General features: G+C 35.1%; 1 protein-coding gene across 3 annotated transcripts in view; it reads left to right on the top strand.

Moving 5' to 3' along the window:
* Abi3bp (ABI family member 3 binding protein) overlaps positions 1-17,801 on the top strand; it is a 233,185-nt gene that overhangs the window by 135,829 nt on the left and 79,555 nt on the right. For 2 of the 3 annotated variants that reach the window (XM_026402395.2, XM_026402392.2), the window contains exons 16-27: positions 195-269; positions 827-901; positions 1,747-1,821; positions 7,742-7,783; positions 9,290-9,370; positions 9,832-9,879; positions 10,962-11,024; positions 11,131-11,205; positions 11,911-11,958; positions 13,368-13,427; positions 14,281-14,370; positions 15,653-15,685. In XM_026402395.2, the coding sequence (XP_026258180.2) occupies positions 195-269; positions 827-901; positions 1,747-1,821; positions 7,742-7,783; positions 9,290-9,370; positions 9,832-9,879; positions 10,962-11,024; positions 11,131-11,205; positions 11,911-11,958; positions 13,368-13,427; positions 14,281-14,370; positions 15,653-15,685 (765 nt within the window). The remainder of the gene's footprint in view (positions 1-194; positions 270-826; positions 902-1,746; positions 1,822-7,741; positions 7,784-9,289; positions 9,371-9,831; positions 9,880-10,961; positions 11,025-11,130; positions 11,206-11,910; positions 11,959-13,367; positions 13,428-14,280; positions 14,371-15,652; positions 15,686-17,801) is intronic. The other variant, XM_026402396.2, reaches the window with a different exon arrangement.

The following is a 17,801-nucleotide window of genomic DNA, read 5'->3' as shown; positions in this document are numbered from 1 at the left end:
ATTAAAGTATGTATGTTTTTTGAAGTGAGCTCATCTTCAGCTCCTGGTGAATCACTGGTTTCAAAGTGCTGGTCAGCAGTCCCTCAAGTGTTCTTGATATTATCCTCATGAGGCATAATTTATTACTCACAAGTTCGTATTTTATTCCTGTGGCCTTCTACTGCTTTTATAAATGTTGACATTTATTCCAACAGCAACAAGTGATCTTATTCTGGATTCTGTCCCACCTAAAACTTCTAGAACTCTTGAGCAGCCAAGGGCAACACTAGGTAATGTTTTTAACAGAAAAAATTGTGCTTTGTTTTCCACCAAAAAAAAATCATAATCTATGTGAATGCCTTTCTTCAGAATGACCATTTCATTCCATCACATCTAGTCATTTGTCTCTTTCCTATTTCTGAATAGATGTGTATATGTATTTTTAACACGGGCATCTTTTATATTTCATTTTTCATCCCTCCCCCAACTTCTTCACTGAACTGTGATAGATGGTATTTTCTGCATCCTTAAAGTCGTGACAAGCTTTGAAAACCGCATGGACATCTTCTTCATCCACATCATCTCATCTTGTGCATTTGTGGCCTGAATCGTCCTACTTCCATGTAGTGACTCTGCCTAGAATCAGCTACTGAACAACTGTCATTCTAGCTTTTTCCCCCACTTTAAATCATAATTTCATCCATCAGCTTTTAAGACGACATGCATTTCCATCCTTATTCATATATGTGTAGCACGTGCATTGCATGATTCTAAAAGCACGTTGAAATTCTTAAGATACCTCATTTTAACTGGATTATTTGATGGGATGGGGTGTTTGTACTTTCAGCTGCAAGTGAAACACCGTTTGTTCCTCAAAAAATGGAAACCTTTACCAGTCCTGAAATGCAGCCTACAACACCTGGTAACTAATGACATTTGTATAGTGTGAAAGGAATGGGTAAAGTAACAAAAAACAATCATCATGTTGGCCTTTTAAAAATATATTCATGACTAAACATTTCACTTCATTCTCTACTATGAAATTCTTCAGAGATCCAGTTTGCTAGCCTTAGGAAAATCTTCAAATAATTTCCATAAACTCAATGTTTATATATTTTGAAGTAAAATTTCCTTCCTATATTTCTTTCAACTTAGTCAACCAGAAAACAGCAGCAGAATCCTAGATGATAATTATTTGAAAATATATTCCCTCATATTGAGCACCTTTAAATATGACTATTTCAGAATGGTCTAAATGTAAAGAGCACCACCTAGGCTCTGAGATCCTGGATATGTGAAGAAAGATACATAAAAGAGAGGTAGCACAACCTACATTTTATCATGGAAAATTATTTAAATGATAGAGTTCATTAATGCCTGGCAAGGATAGTCATGAACTACAAATGGAAGTTCTAAACTTTCCATTTTCTAAATCTAAGATATCTTATTTTGCATCTGTCCTGCTCTCCACTGTTATCGTTTTGAGTTCTTAATTGTACCTTGTGTTCTGAAATGCCTTCAGGGTACTCACTTTCCAGTACACTTAATTAGACAATACAGCTTCAGTTCTCCTCTAGAATTTTAATTCCTTTTGACCTGGTCAGCACTTAGTACATAATGTTTATAGAGCATGAGATTGGGCATTCTAGGAACACAAAGAAATATAAAATAGCTCTGGCACTCAAGAAATTTGTTAAGCTTACAGACAAAAATCTGACCCTGAAAAAATGTCACTTATGAAAGTTATATTCAATCTTCTTCTTTCAGTTCCCCAGCGAACTACATCTACCCCTTCTACACCTAAACGACGCCCTAGACCACAAACACCAAGAACTAAGCCTGGTAAATAAATATCTCTTTAATTTTTAAGGATACTTAATTCCAAATAGACCATGTTCATCTCTTTATTATAAGAAAGAAGTTACATGATTCTATAGGGCACTTTCTTTATAAATTTGAAATTAATAATTAAATAATTAGTGATAAAAAATAAAAATCAAATGTTTCTAATAAGATTTTACTAAGAATTATTTGAATTTTGTGCATGTAAATTTTGGGATAAACCTAGAAATAAGCGCTATTGCCCAGCATTAGAGAATGAGATATATAGTAGCACTCATCTTTTATTTTATTTATTTATTTATTTTGGTATGGCTCTGTATTCTAGTGTTTGATAGGCTGATGATTCTCTTTTTTTTTTTTTTTTGGTGCCTACTAAGTCTTCAGTTTTCCATTAAAGAAATGAACTGAAATGGAAAGGATGATTCTAGCTTTCATGTTGCTAATAATCTTGAGACGATAAGACATAACAATGAGAGCAAAACATAGATAATAAAACTTCAGGGTCTATAATATTTATATAGAAGCTCCAAGAAAGTTTAAGGTACAGGCCTCAATATATACATAGAATTTGGATGCAGGAGGAGGAGAGAAACAATGTATATTCTAGTGCTGAATTTGGGTGGTTCCGGTAGCTTACAACCAGGACATGATATTCTTCACTGTTAAGTAATATACTAAGAATCCTGTTTGACAAACTGGATTTGACCTAATTCTACTTATGTTTATAACATAAATGCAGTTTTATATGAGCTATGCTGTTATAACAGTTTAAAATTTTCTTTCCCCAAACTTTTACCCATTGTACACTTTGAAATTGACTACTAAATATGGTAGGATTTTGAAGGGGTCATTCTGCTCCATCTTGGAGGATATTTCATTATATGTAGGATAGTCTATTTTTCTTTTTATCACACACATTCACAAGAAAGAACCATAGTCCTGGAACAATTACCTTTACAATTTTTTAAAGACCCTAAACCTAAACTGATAACACTGGACGATGATGATATGTGCTTAGTGGATCTGTTTTGTCATCTCACCATGGAAAACCCAGTACTTAGATTTTATATACTGCCTCAGTAGTTATCCTAAATGGCTCATTTGGAGAACACTGAATATCTCATAGACTTCACCAACACCATGACTATGATGCTTGTGGATAGCTGGTCCTACAGTTGTTGATATGAACTCCGCACCTAGACATCATCCTGTGCTAGCAGCTGAACCACTGCTGCTTCCTGTCTGCCTTTCCTCTCCTAGTCATTGGTTTAGAAACTGGGTCATAAATACAGTTCATTTTTTTAAGGCCCTCAAGTTCTAGTCCAGAATTCACTGGGAGGAATGACCTTTCATTTTGGGGTTAGTGGGATTCCTTTATGCATCAGATCATAGCATTAGGCCTATCATTGAATATTAAATTTGACAATGTGTTTTTTTCTACCTGGTGCTTGATGATTTAGATGTACCTGAGAAATAGGAAGAGTGAAAAATAACTAGACTAATTTATTAAAATCATTGTCTTTGAGTAACTACTATAACTATTTAGAGGCAGTGTTATATCTAACTCTTGACATGTTTTTCCAAACCACATAGAAACTTATCAGTGTATTCTATAAAGTGTTTCTCTGTGAATGAAATGTAAAATGATCTTTTAATGGAATATTTCCAAAGTCTTCCAAGATGGTGGGTTCATTCCACTTAACATGTATTTGATTTTAAAGTTTTTCTTTTGTGTTTTTAGATACTTAAATGCCTATATATTGATTTGATCATTATTTTTTCTTTATTTTCCACATCTCAGTATAACACAGTCTATTTCTTTGAAACCTAAAATTCCTCTCATTCCATAAATGACACATACTAAAAACCCTGGTACTTACCCTGAACTTTTTTATATAAATATTCCCAAAGTGGTGTTGAAATTTTATTTTATGCAGCTCTTTGGAGCAAAGAACTTCTGATTTGTTTGTTAGTCTTCAATACATTTTTTCAAGGAAGGTGCAAAACTGCAATGGAACAATCTCCTCATAAGCAGCCCCTTTGCAATCTTGGCATTGCTCTGAGCTGAGCTGTGGTGGTTGCATTTATGACCAGTGCAGAGAAAACATAAATGTAGCACTGGGAGGGATGGAGGACCTCTTGTTTAAGACTAAAAAATAGTTTCCAGTACCAAAGTTGGCTGGGGTTCTGATTGCATTAAATAATAATAGCCTTTCAGCTGAAAGGAGGAGAAGCATTTCTGTTCTCTAAGAACTCTGCCTTGTTTGGGGGTTTCTCAGTTCTTAAGCTGCAAGACCAGAAAGGGGTTGTATTTTTCTTATTCTCTAAGCCTTCTTAATTAGGGCTGATGTCTAAACACTGGCTTCTGTTTACCTCTTAGGAGATTTTAAGGGTGTTTTGCTGAATTTTTTTTTTAAAAAGGCGGTTCTTTTGAAGAAAGGGATTCTCTTAAATAAAAACAGAAGTTTTTCTGCTTAAGGATTGTGGAACATATTGAATGACCAAAGTCGTCATGTTTTCTGTCCATCCAAAATTTATACAGCCCTCTTGGATTTTTTTTATAAGATTTTCTATAGAAAACATTGTTGTTATTATTTTCTAAATTTTAAACTTTGAGTTCTGGGAAAAATATATTTCTCACTATAATGTTTAATGGATAATAAACTTACATTTCCATTAATGGGCATGTTTACATAGTAAGAATTATTAAAACAAGACATTTTCTGCTTAAGCAGGCATGATTGATTTTTGCAATAAAGTGGATAGGAAGAAAAACGTAACTGCTTACAAAAAGAATTCTCATAAATCCCTTTGGAGAAGCAGATTTCCAGGTGTAGGTGTCAGACTGAAGGAAATCAGGGATTAAGCAAAGGGAGTATAGTTGACCATGCATGAGATCTCTGAGTCAGAGAAGTGGAATTAAAATTACCCACTTGGAGAGGGTATTTAAACGAAGAAGCACAGTTATAAAATTGAACTCCTAGCCTTTGAAGAATTCTGACAACTGTATTTGGAAAGGACTTCATGTACATTTATTTTAAAAGTATGCTTAGAGGGCTTTGGAATAAGGCAGTAACTATTATTATGACTAGAAGACTCCTACCAAGCAGATCAACAAATATTATTCCATGTTTAGGTCACTACATTTAAATAAATGTTATTTGTGTTATTATAAGATAAAATTTAATTTATCAATTTTTTTCTCCAAATGTTGGTTACAGTTTTATATGTAAGCTATATTATTTATTTCAGTGGTTTCTGACAAAAGATTTCTGAGAGGAAATTCATTCCTTAATACAAATAAGTGTGGGAGAGTGTGTTCTTACCATTCTGAGGTGTTTAAGTAAAGAGTCTTTTTAATTTGACATTTCCTTTAAAGTAGAACATTTTATTTGGAAGCTAATATGTTTATGTTCCTTTGATTTCTAAACTTTCTAATCACCTAAGAATATTCTCCCATTTCCTCACGCAGCAAGCATAGCTACTTCAGGATCACACCTACACACAAGGAGTCAAGGTGACCTTGTGTGGTCTTAGACAACACAGGGTACTAACTGGGTGTCTGCAAACCATTTCTTTGGGTCTAGCTTTTAAATTTTTATTTTAGGGAAGGCTACTTTTATAGCTCTGCAGAAAAGTTCTGTTTCTGGACAAGGTTCACAAGAGCACAGAAACTGCCAAAATCTTTGACTTACGGAACTCTCTACCTTCCTTGGCCTCACCTCATACTCCTCCTTTATTTCCACATGGGATGCTTTTCTTTGGTTTTCCTTGACAATTAAGTTAGAGAGTGAAAATCCACATTGGTTTGGGCTTGTTTTCTAATCACAGTCCAGTACATTTCTCAAAGCCACCATGTCCTGACTTGTCCACCTCACACAATAAGAATTGTTTCCCTCTGGAGTAATCTTCAAGGTGGTAATAACATTCAGTGGACCAAAACAAGGGAAAGAGCCCCCATTATAAGAGTGTGTGTGTGTGTGTGTGTGTGTGTGTGTGTGTGTGTGTGTGTGAGTGATGCAGCTCTCCCCTGTGGTGGGTGATAGGAGTGCAAACCATGTTCCTTATCAGTCATAAATCCAAGAAGGTGTTGTATATTTCTGTTTTATGCTGAGGTTGTGGTTTAATTATTTACAGGCCACTCAGCTTTGTTATAGACTATCTTATACCTTTATCTTTAATATCTTAAGACTATTTTTCCACAAGCTGGACTTGTTCTTACTGAACATTAACTTTACTGCTGTTAGGTGCAATTGGCTTTGGTGTCAACCTATGGGGTTCCATCCCCATCAGTCTTGGTCAGGAACTTAAAAGATACTACAAATAGCAAATTGTATTTGCTTTTTATTCCTTTAGAAGGCAGTTTTGTAGAAATGAAACTTTAAAATTTCAAAAGAATTTTTTGTTCCTTGATATTTTCACATGTAGATGCTTTCTTGATATCTGCCATATTTCATATACTAATGCTAACTTCCTTCTTTTCCTATAGCTTATGGGACCCTCAGACTCATTCATTCTTCTCCTTCTCTCACACACACACAGAAGTTTTACGTCAGTGTCTACTTCAGTCTGATGTATCACTATGGCTTTGCCCTGTATCTGTAAAATCTATTTCTGGACAAGTTCTTAAGAATTAAGAATTATGGGGTATATGTGGGGGGTTCTTTTTACATCACTAGTCTTTAATTTTGTTCGTTCACACTCAATTTTTATTCTTCTGTATTTTTACTTAAAGATTATTTTTGGCCACAGACATGGTAATGAATGACCATGCCTTTAAGTAGCATCTTGTACTATTATACATTGCTTTTGGAAACATTGAAAATTCTCTATCTGCACTATTTGTGGTTAAATTTTCTGTTCCAGTTGCTAAAAAACCATTTACTTGCTATATAGAAATTATTGTTACAGTTTCTGTTTCCTTCTCTACTTCTCCCAAATCTGCCTCTCCCTCTCCTCCAGAAACATCAGATAATGCCTGATAATTATAAGAAATGTATAAATATCAGAATGATATAAATCCTTTTAAGATGAACAGTGAGTGCCACAGTAATCAATTTCTTTCTATAAGGAGAAAAAAAACAAAGAATTACTTTTAATTTTAAAAATAGAATTCCTTTTTTTGATTTCCTTCCTGAAAAAGGAATGATTTTTTTTATTCTGTAGAATAATATGAAAACTATTGAAAGACATTCATTCTTTTCAAAAGCCCAAATATTATATAACAAAACCACATCAAGCATGAGGTATAATTTACTTACCATGAGTTTGAGCATTCATTATCTATCAAAATGTTTAAATAATATTATTATTTAATTTATTCAGCATTTCATAAAACCTGAGACTGCTTTGGATACCTATTGCTAACCCAAATGGATTGTTTCATGTGTAAATAAATTTTTCTACTAGCAATAAATGCTAGTCACTATGCAGAGTACCACATGAACACTCCTGCCCCCTCTTGGACTATAAGTTTAATTCCTGTCTTTGGTGAAAAACTGTCAAGTCCTGCAAAACTGGATCATTAACAGAGCACAGGTCTGCCTGGTGAGTGTGTCACTTCTTCCTGCTTCCTTGGGTGAACCTGGCTAACTGCAAGAAACAAAGTGGCAGGTGACAGGAAATTCAGAGCCCCCACTGAGAAAGTACCCTGGTCTCCATTTAATGAGTATTTCTTCTGCCATCAGGGGCAGTTGTTAGACTATCAGGTAGTGAGGCCACAGCTGAATATCAGCAACAAAAATGAGAATTCTTATTTTAGTGTGGCTTGTGAAAAGGAGATGGGGTGAGTGAGCATCACTGTCAGAAGCAAGGAGAACCTAGTCATTCACCAAGGAAGGAACGCTTTGTGGTAAAGAACATTTAATTTCTTAGATATGGTCTTCAGCATTGCTTTTGATATGATTTGCTTTTGTTGCAGCCCCAGAACCTCAGACTCCACCAACGCCACAGACAACCAAAGGTAATGAAGCTTCCTTTAACCTCTGAAAACCAATGATCTTTGTTAACAGCTTCTATATTCAGTTTCACCCTTAGCTTTGGCTTACTTTTAAAATATTTCTTAATTATCTGTCAGGTCTTTATTCCAGCCACTTTTGCCAGAATATGCACTTTGTGCCTGTGCTGGACTGAACACAGGCTCTGGGACACCCATGAAGCCATGCTGATTCCAATTTGACCCCATCTTCATTGTCTGGCCTTATGATCTAGGATTTCATCCTTAGCTTGTTCTAACCTGGTTATTTCCAGCAGGGTATCCTGGCCTCTTTCCCTATGGCATATTTGCATTCTCAATTTGGGAGGAGTTTTTCTTATTTTCAGAACTCGAGCATTTGCAGACTTTCTTGAAAAGCATTATGAACTTTCCAGATATAAATGCCCTGATGTGTCACTAGGAAATCCATGCAGAGAGGGGGAAGAAAAACAACCCAACCTCAATCATCACAGCTTCTTTTTCTTCAAAAGAAAAAAAAAAAGTAATGTGTTCTGAGGACATCTTAGCCAATTACCAATATTTTCCTTCATATTATGAGCTGCTGGTTACTTTATTACATTTACATCTTTCAAATAAGAATCATGCCCCTTTTTTTCCATTTCTCTTTCCAAACTTAACTGACTGGCTGTATTTGTATTCACTTTGTCTAAAAGCACAAATTGATTTAAATAGAAAAGGTACTTATGTGGACAAAATTTTACTCTTTAAATTTGTTCAATCTAGAAATTTGATATTAAGCATATCCCATATTTAAATTTTGTCATTTTTCCTTTGGATTTTGATTCCTCCTTGATGATTTTTCATGCAGCCTCAGGACCTAGAATCCTGGGAATATAAGCTTATACAGTTATTCAGTGGGTGACCTTTGTTTCTTTTTTTCTAATTGCTAGTGTCTTTATTGGCAGGCTCACATTCATGGGCTAAAACTTCAATGTCGTTTTCTGTTTGTACATTCTGCTATTCTGGAAAAAAATTGAATCCTGACATAATTTATAAATATATATTATTTTTTAAGTTGCCTCCTTGAAATAATTTCTGAATACAAAGACTTTTTGAATATTGTTGATTTGTGTATTTTTAAAATGCTAAGTAAAGGCTTAACTTGTTTTTGAATCCTAAGTCAAATAAATTTAATTTTTTTATCCCTAGTGGCTTCCCAAAGCAACCTTTTCCATGTTCCTTTTGAGCATATACCTTCAAGTTTTTATTTAATGTGACTGTCTTTTCTAAACCATACTGTTTTTGAGATTTTGCATCTTAAAATGTAAAAAGAGGGAGTTTACAATTCTTTGACCAAAAAAAAAATTATTGAAGACTTCATTTAGTTGAGTAAATAATAAGACAATTACAAGGCAGAAGTATGTGTCCACAATAAATCAAATGGCTTGAAAATTCTTTTAAGATATATGTAATAATTTATTGTCAGTTTATAAAACCACTTTCCTATATTAACTAGCAATTTTCCTTCTTTAGCTCCACCAAAGACCAAAAGACCAGGTCGTCGCCCCCGCCCTAAAACCACACGCAGTCCAGATGTGCCCAAGTCCAAACCTGGTAAATGTGGTGTTCAGGGTTCCAAGTTAACTTAGAAAGTAGGATATAGTAGTCTCGGCTTCAGGATGCCACCAGCTACCCTAGTAACTGGGTTTTAGGAACCAATAGTAGTTGATTTTTTTAAAATGTAATCATCTATACTCACTTTTTATATTTATATTTTTATATAAAGTATTCATATTTTTATTTGTAGTCATTAGGCATACACAGTAGAAAACTGGTCTAGTAAATGGATTATCAAAGTAATTCACCTTAAAAATCTTACATCTGATACTTTTTCGTGGCAGATGAGGTATGGGAAAATAATGAGCAAAAAGAGGTAAATGGGAAAAATAAGTGGGAAATCACATTCAGAAAAAGTACACAGTTTAGGCAGATCATCCTAAGTAGAGGCATAATGTTTCCTTCCTCTGATTCCACCTCTCAATATAACTGGTACTCTTGGTGTTTTGCTTCTGTAGCTCTGGAACCAGCCACAGTACAACTGGAGCTCTTGGTTCCCACAGTCGGTAATTCTGCCCCCTCTAGTCATGGTCACCATTTTCACTTTGGCTTTTCTGCTCTCCACCCCAGGCATGACTGCAGTTCTACCACCCCATCACCCCTTCACAGTTTCATTCCATGCTTCCCATTTCCTATCTGGGTCTGAAGAACCTGAAGATAGGAGAGGAGTCTGTGTACTCATTTAGGGAAGGTCTGTGGTCTTGGACACAACTTCCTGGTTCTCTGCTGACCCTCTCCTTCAGCCTCATGTGTCCCAGTGTGACTTCTGGGCTCATTCTGGACTGAAAAAATGGCAAAAATCTTTTCTAGTGCTGTGGCTATAATTTCATTGCTTTGCTTGTTCTACTTGTAAGACTTTCTTAAGCTGCATGAATAATGTTGTCTTCAGCTTTTTTGTTTATTTGAAAATGCTTTGGGGGATGTTTGGATAACCAGCCATTGTTCTTGGTGTAGGGTCCAGTATAAAACTAGTTGTGGCCTTTGTACCTTGAAAACATTAAAAGTCTCAAGATGGTCTTACTGTTTTTAGTACTAATACTGGTGACTAATAATGGTGTTTATAATTATTTATTTGTAACTTGTCGGCATCCATAATCAATTCATCACTGCTTTACTTTGAAAAATTCCAGAAATCATTAGTCATGTAACATCATTTCTTATGTGTAATATCAAGTGTTTCTGGATTATTTTCCAGGTCTCCTCATAAGCAACTTTTATAATTTTATTTTACTGGGTTTTTTTAACCAAATAAACTTATCAATGAAAAATAGAGCTAATATACTTTAGCTAATACACTTTTTTTTCCATTTTGAAACGATTTATATAAGAAAAAAGCCTTATCAATTCTCATTACTTTTGCTCAGAGACACATCTGAAACATTTCCTGAGGATTTTTTCTTTCAGGAAAAGCTAATGATGCAAGTATGTAGTTAGAATGGACAGTTTTCCCACCCCTCTTGCATCCCCAGAAATTGATTTTAATATATACATTGAATTTATACTGTGTCTTCACTTGGCTCATATATTCTTAATTTTGAATAGTCACAGCCATGATCATTATGTTAATTTGAAATACCTTTTTCTTCAGCTCCAAAACCAATCAAGAGACCTAAGACCACACAGAGACCGGATGTACCCCAAATCCAGCCTGGTAATCACCATCTTGACCTATAAATAGGAAAATTGATGTAAATTACATTGATCTTTACATTTACAGCTCAGCTATGGCACTAATTATAGCACCCTTTTTTCTTCAGATTCAAAACCACCAAAGCAATTACTTCCTAAGCCCAAAACCTCAGCCAAACCAGACATTTCACCAACTAAATCCGGTAAATGTAATTTTCATGCTTAGTTTAATAAGGTTTTTTCTTTGGAAATGTTATTGAAAATATTGCTGCAAGTATTTACATATCACATAAAGCACAGAAATCCAAATTATTACTATTTTGTTCATTATCTTCTCAAAGTAGCCACACTAACATTTTGATGCTAAGTGAAGAAAGCAATGTATGGGAAATTGGTCGATTTTATACCTGATTGTTGGATATATTCCATTTTCTTAAAGCACTTTTTGGCCTTATTCTCTGAACTTGTAATGTATAGAAGGTTGATTTTTCTGTGTCTAGAACATTTTTGAACGTGATTTGGGTAAGCACTACTGGGAAATACACATGGGAGGCTGACTCTGTATTCTTCCTTAACGTGTATGGCTGAAGAATACCCAGCTAGCCAGGGATTGTCTTCCTCTAAAATACTTTACTGGCATTTTAAACAGTAATCTACCACATAAGCAGATATTTATATAACTATTTTGAAAATCCATCTGTTTTGTAATAGAACTTTTATCATAAGATTCCAGTTAGCATAAAATTCTAATTTGGTGAGAGTATCTCTCATAAAACATTAGCCTATCAAGAAGGCAGTCTATACCAAGTCAGAATAAACAACAGGTTCTGTATCCTCTGAATTAAACATCAGTGAGTACCTAAATGTTACTTACATTGTTTTACTTCTGTTTATCTTTTACGATGCAGTCTTGGAGCTTGACACAGTTGAGACTGAAGCTCCCTCTTCCACCATAGGTAACAGTGTCTTCTCGGTCGATGTTTCCCTGGGCTTGCATCTCTCATCTCTCTTGTCATTATCTGTATTCCCTCATGTACATTCATCCTCTTGGTTTCTAAAAATTGTGTACTCTTTTCATGAAAGGCCACCTTAACATCTTGTCAGGCATTCTTACATCTTCTCGGCACATAGCACCCGAGTATGATTCTTTCTTCACTCACCTGCATCTATTAAGTCACTTGACACTTTAGAGTCATGGGTGCTCTGTCCATCTACCCTGCAGGTGAGGAAGTTTCTGAACCTCTGCTTGTATGTGTGTAGAGTTTTTGGATACAGGAGGGGAGCAATGAAAAAGCTGGTTGGAGCTTGTCCTCAGTGTGTTTATAAGGAGCTTGATGACATGTCATTGTCTCTGTAAAAGCCCTTTCTTCCTCGATTCCATGTTCTTCAAATGCACCTGGACCTTTTCATTGATAAATTCATCTTGTGACACTAAGTTTCAAACAAAATTGGGATTCTTTGTTTTTGTTTGAAGATAATCAGTTATAAATGTTATGCTGCTCTCCTATGCACTGTTGATTCAGAAGAAGCTCTCAGATGTGGATTAAGCCAACTTTGTGATATGGTGTCTTGAACCCCTGAAAAGTCAGTCTCTGTATAAATGCTTAAAAGGTTTTGGTGATGGGAAGTTTTGAGTATCATGTGTAATTTTCTAGATATAACGAAAAATGGAGACCCTAATTTAATACCAGAGTTGTAATTTCTAATTATGTTCAAAACTATGTGCTTCAGAATATTATAGAAGTGTAAAAATCCTGTTCATTGAGACAAAAAATTGTATTATTACCTTTTCAACTTTTCACTTTAATCACCTCTATTTCTACTGTCTCCTATTTATTCATTTGAGATAAATGAATAAGGAAACGTACTAAAAAGTAATTTCATATTTATTATTTAAAAAGCACAAATTAATCTTTGCACAATTGTCATAAAGCCCCAGTAAATAGACTGATTAATATTTTTCTAATTCTTCTCACAGCCATCACCCTTCAAAACAAATTAATAATGATGGTGAAAACCTTTCAAATACCAACAGAAGCTTTTATAATAATTTCTGGGGTTATTTAAAATTGCATGTCAGATACCAGAGAGATTTTCTTGGAGTCAGATTTCTAATATAATCATAATCAGATAATCAAACATGGAAAAATACTTTACATTGGCCTCGTAGCTATCCAGAGTGCAAAAGATATGCTTATTTTATAAGATAAATACATAGATAGAAAAGTATGGCCAGTTATTGGTGATAGCAAATATATTTGCCCAAAGTTAAGAAATGCTTTTCAAAAATGATAAGGTTAAGATGATTCATTTTCTTTTTCTGGTTTTCTTACTCTACATTGTTCATTGTATTACTTTTGTTCAGCTACTACCACAGATATTGAACCTGTAATTCTGAAAACTGAGGCTCCTGGAACAACATTAGGTAATGGCCTTTTCTGCACGTGAATTTTCTACTCATGGTCTTTTCCATCTCTCTGGACTAAAGGTTTTTTTGGTTTGTTTGTTTGTTTGCTTGTTTCCCTCTCATAAGGTTTTCTTGTCATCCATTCTTGTCATTCAACTGCAGTCCTCAGTTTTAACATATTGAAAGCACTTAAAATACATGACTTGTTTATAAGCCTATAAGCAGCAAGTGCCAAGAATCAATCAATCTCTCTCTCATATTATCCAGCTTTTCAATGCTTTACAGAATCGGTGTGTCTGCTTAAATAGTATTCTGTGTTAAAGCTGAATTTCAAATACAATCAGGAGTGTCTACCCTTTCAACATCAGTTATTTTTCTGGGGATGTTTAGGTTTCTGTTCTTTCAGAATATGCAGGATATTTATTATGTACCAATGACTTTTAGGAAATGAAATGGGCTCTTCTAATAATTTTTTAATGGATTGTATGCCTAAACAACATAATTTCTATGTATAATCTTCTGAAAGCAGGTGAACTTGCCCAGAGTTAGGAAATGCTTTTCAAACATGATAAGGTTAAGATGATTCATTTTCTTTTTCTGGTTTTGGGTCTGAAAACCTGATACCAACAACTAACAACAAAGTTTTCAGAATAGTAAAATAATGTTATATAGTTTATTTTTTTCTCAAAAGAATTATCTGTAGGCTAAAAAAATTGCATATGAATAACCAGCAGAAACTTCCGAATCAAAGAGGCAAAATTTTCTCAAAACTGAAGAGCATCTAGGAAATATTTAGAAGCCTTAGAATCCTGTGTAATTCTTTCTTTAATATCTAGAGTCATGACTACAATAACCAGTTTCCTTTCTTTAGCTCCAAAAAAACCACAACGTGCAAGAACTCGTCGTCCTCGTCCCAAACATAAAACCACTCCAAGTCCAAAGATACCTCAGACTAAACCAGGTAAATAATATATGGTTCCTGGTCCCTAGGGAACACCTTTGAATATGACACTGTGGTGGAAGTTTAAAGTGCCATTTAGTGTCACCTCCGTGACCCTTAAGGGTAAAGGCCCAAGTCACAGAAATAAGCTGCTACCAGCACAAAGCTCTGGCTGCTTACACCATATCTTCTTGGTACCTGAGTATTTTTATTTTTCTGACATGCAGTTATGTTTTCCTCTTTAAATCTGGCTCAGAGAAACTGATCTCGTTAGGTGTCTAGTCAGCTAACATTTTATTCAAGTAGCCACATGTTTTATTAAAGGCCACATCATCATCTGTGAGGGATACTTTAGAAATAACGAAGGACTTAGTTGACTAAGGAAGCTGCCCTTGTTAAGACTGTTCACAAATAGATACAGGAATGTTGTGGGGAAGCAGATATTTATTAAATTTTACCCACTGTGGAGAACATAGTTAATTCTTAGCAAAGCAAGGAATCTGAATAATTGGAATAATTGGAAACTTGAAATTTGTTAGCAGAATGGACAGGGATCATATAAACAGAGGGAGGGGGATGCTGTATGTGGGTGACAGTAGGAGGACAGAAGTTAGAAGTGCAACCTGACAATAAGGCATGTTTTGCTTAGCTGGACAGCCATACTTCTTTGGGGAGGGCGCACAAAGAGGACCTTGAATACCCCACTTCAGTGACTAGATTTGAGCCAACTGGCATGCTCTCTTGCCCTTCAGGGTCAGGTCTTTTCTGTCCTGATAACAATGATGCACTAACAAATTCCATGGACTGAATGACCCTCTATATCTAGCTCTTTGTCTTGACAAAGGTCTTGGTCTTTTTCCACAGTGGACTCTCAATAAAAAAAAAGCATTGTTTCTTTGGATATTCATGACTGCATCTGCTTAAATATATCAACAATTGCATTTATTATGATCTAGGGATTTGTTTTCTAATCTACAGTGTTATAAATTATGTTTTCACATTCTTTTCTCATAATAATTAAACAGATGACTAAATATTTTTCTAAACAGTTTTTCATTATCAGATAACATAAAAACAAGCAAAATTGCCATTTCACCATGTAGAGATGCTAATGATGTAACTACGTTATATAAACAAATGTCTAAGGATCCTTGTTGAAGAATTTTTAAAATCTTGCTTTTTAAAAAGGCTATAAAACCAAAGCTGAAGCAGTAAAGTTCATTTTTAGGAGAATTTGATAGCTTTTCTCATGTGTTTTAACATTTTCTTTTTTAAAATTGCTTTTGATCACTCCTTGCACCAGACTTTGGACCTGTGACTCCTGAGCCATCTTTAGGTAATGATTCTTTACCTTCAGCAATTGTTTTTTCTTCTTTGTTAAACTTTGCTGTGGTGTTGAATAGATGATGGTGCCACCCTCTGTTATCATCCTCTATGACAGTATTCATCCTAAAATGTTGAAGGCTTTCTTGCATTGTAACAGAAAAACAGCCTGGACTTAATTCAAGGCAGCTATCAGCTGCACATCCCAGCCTGAAATTGCATCACTATTTGGGTTGGAGTCTCTGAACAATATTAACAGCTTGTTAGAGTCAACGTCCAAATATGATTCCCCACATGCTCCTCATTGAGACCACTAATGCAGTATCGATGATGACACTAGAAGAGTTCTCTAAGCAACTTGCTTTCTATATTTCAGGTTTTATATAATCATTTTTCTCTTTGTTGATGTTTCTGTGAATTTCATACATTTACTCTAGTAAATTTCCAGGAGGAAAGCTTGTCTAGACCTAGTCACCTTAAGTTATAAGGGAACACTATAGGGTTGGTTGGAACATCCCTCATACCATTAGAGTTGATCAGTGATTTGTAACTAGTTCAGGATTGGAGATACTTCCAAGAAAATAATGATAGTTACTAATCTTCATTTCTTAAACGTAATCATATGTATAATTTTTGTCTCTGGAGAATTCTCAATTATCAAAAAAAACCTTATTAATATATTAAAGGAGAAAATTTCAATACAAAAATATAGAGTTTTCTGAACTCAAACTCTTAAAAAGTTTTAGAAAACTTAGAGCTATGTTATGCTATCCTCATCACAGTTAGGGGAGCGAGCCATCAGCACCCTGTTAACCCTAAATTTTCTTCCTTCAGCTTCAATAATTCATCCTTCAAATCCCAAAACTAAAACCATGCCCCATTCAGAAGTACCTCAGACAATACTGGGTAAATATGTGCTGTGGTTTTAAGAATCCATGCAGCCTACCCCAGTTGGGACCCTGCATTCTATGCACATATCATATATTGGAACATGCCCTGCATAACTCTTAAGAGTAGAAGCTACTGATTATTGAGGACAGCGTGAGATGGCTAAGCACTTCATGCTTGCTTCTTGGGAAATCTCCTTTATTACCATCTTGTTTCTGTTTCTTATAATTGGTCCTGTTCCCATCTTAAAGATAAAGCTGCTCAGTATAGTATTAAGCAGCATCAACTACTTTTATTAAGTCCTTTATAATTCACCCAAACCATATCAGCTCATACAAGAGAAGTAAGAGGTATATTTTATTTACCGATTCCCTTGCACTGTAGTAGTAAACAAAAGCTATTCCTGTGTAAACAGAAAGTAATATAAGACAGCATTTTCATGCAAATATAATTTCTTGAATGGTATAAATTGTATATGCTAGTAGAAGCATAAACATTTGAGGAGGAAAATATTGAGGATAATTAGAAGAAATCACAGGATTTGAATGAATGGAAGGATGAAGGAACAAAGAATGACAGACAGGTAACACATTGAAGCTGCCTCCCAGACAGGTCAACTTACTGATGTTCTCCTGTTGAATGACCCATGGGATGAACTAAACCAGAGGGGCTTAAGTTTGATCCCATGTGCTTCAGTGATTTCTGCTTCAGGGCAGGACCATGCCTTTTTATGCTCAGAGAACTGAAGATAACCAGCCTATTGGTATCAAAAGCTGAGGTCATTCTTCATCTTAAGTAGCGCTGTATTCACAAAGGACTCAGGGTAGTCTCAGCTTCCTTTTGGTTGTTACTGTGTGTTGTAGACAAAGCCCAGCATGACCCCAATAATTTCCTGCTCCTTGAGTTAACACCTTTTATAATCCATTCTCTCCTCCTTCCTCCTCCCCACCCTGCCTCCCTGTCTGTCTCCTGTGACAGCATGGCAGACACTCTGGGAGTGACATCCTCTCACTTTTGCCTTTTGCTATTAGAAGCAAGACACAATACACACTGAAGGGGAGGAGAATACATGAAGGTGTTAAGACCTAGACAAGAATTATTGAGTTGGTTTACTCTTAGAGTTGGTTTACTCTTCTATATCTGTGTTCAAATATCTGAACTGTTTATTGCATCTGTCATTATTGGTTATTGCAGGAAGTGGGTGCTTTTGGGGTTTTAGCTTCTACAAAAGTGCTGGTTGT

The sequence above is a fragment of the Urocitellus parryii genome, chromosome 2 (genome assembly GCF_045843805.1).
Source record: "Urocitellus parryii isolate mUroPar1 chromosome 2, mUroPar1.hap1, whole genome shotgun sequence".
NCBI classification, from domain to species: Eukaryota; Metazoa; Chordata; class Mammalia; order Rodentia; family Sciuridae; genus Urocitellus; species Urocitellus parryii.
Note: the sequence above shows the minus strand (reverse complement) of the source record. Positions and strands in the feature narration are given on the sequence as shown.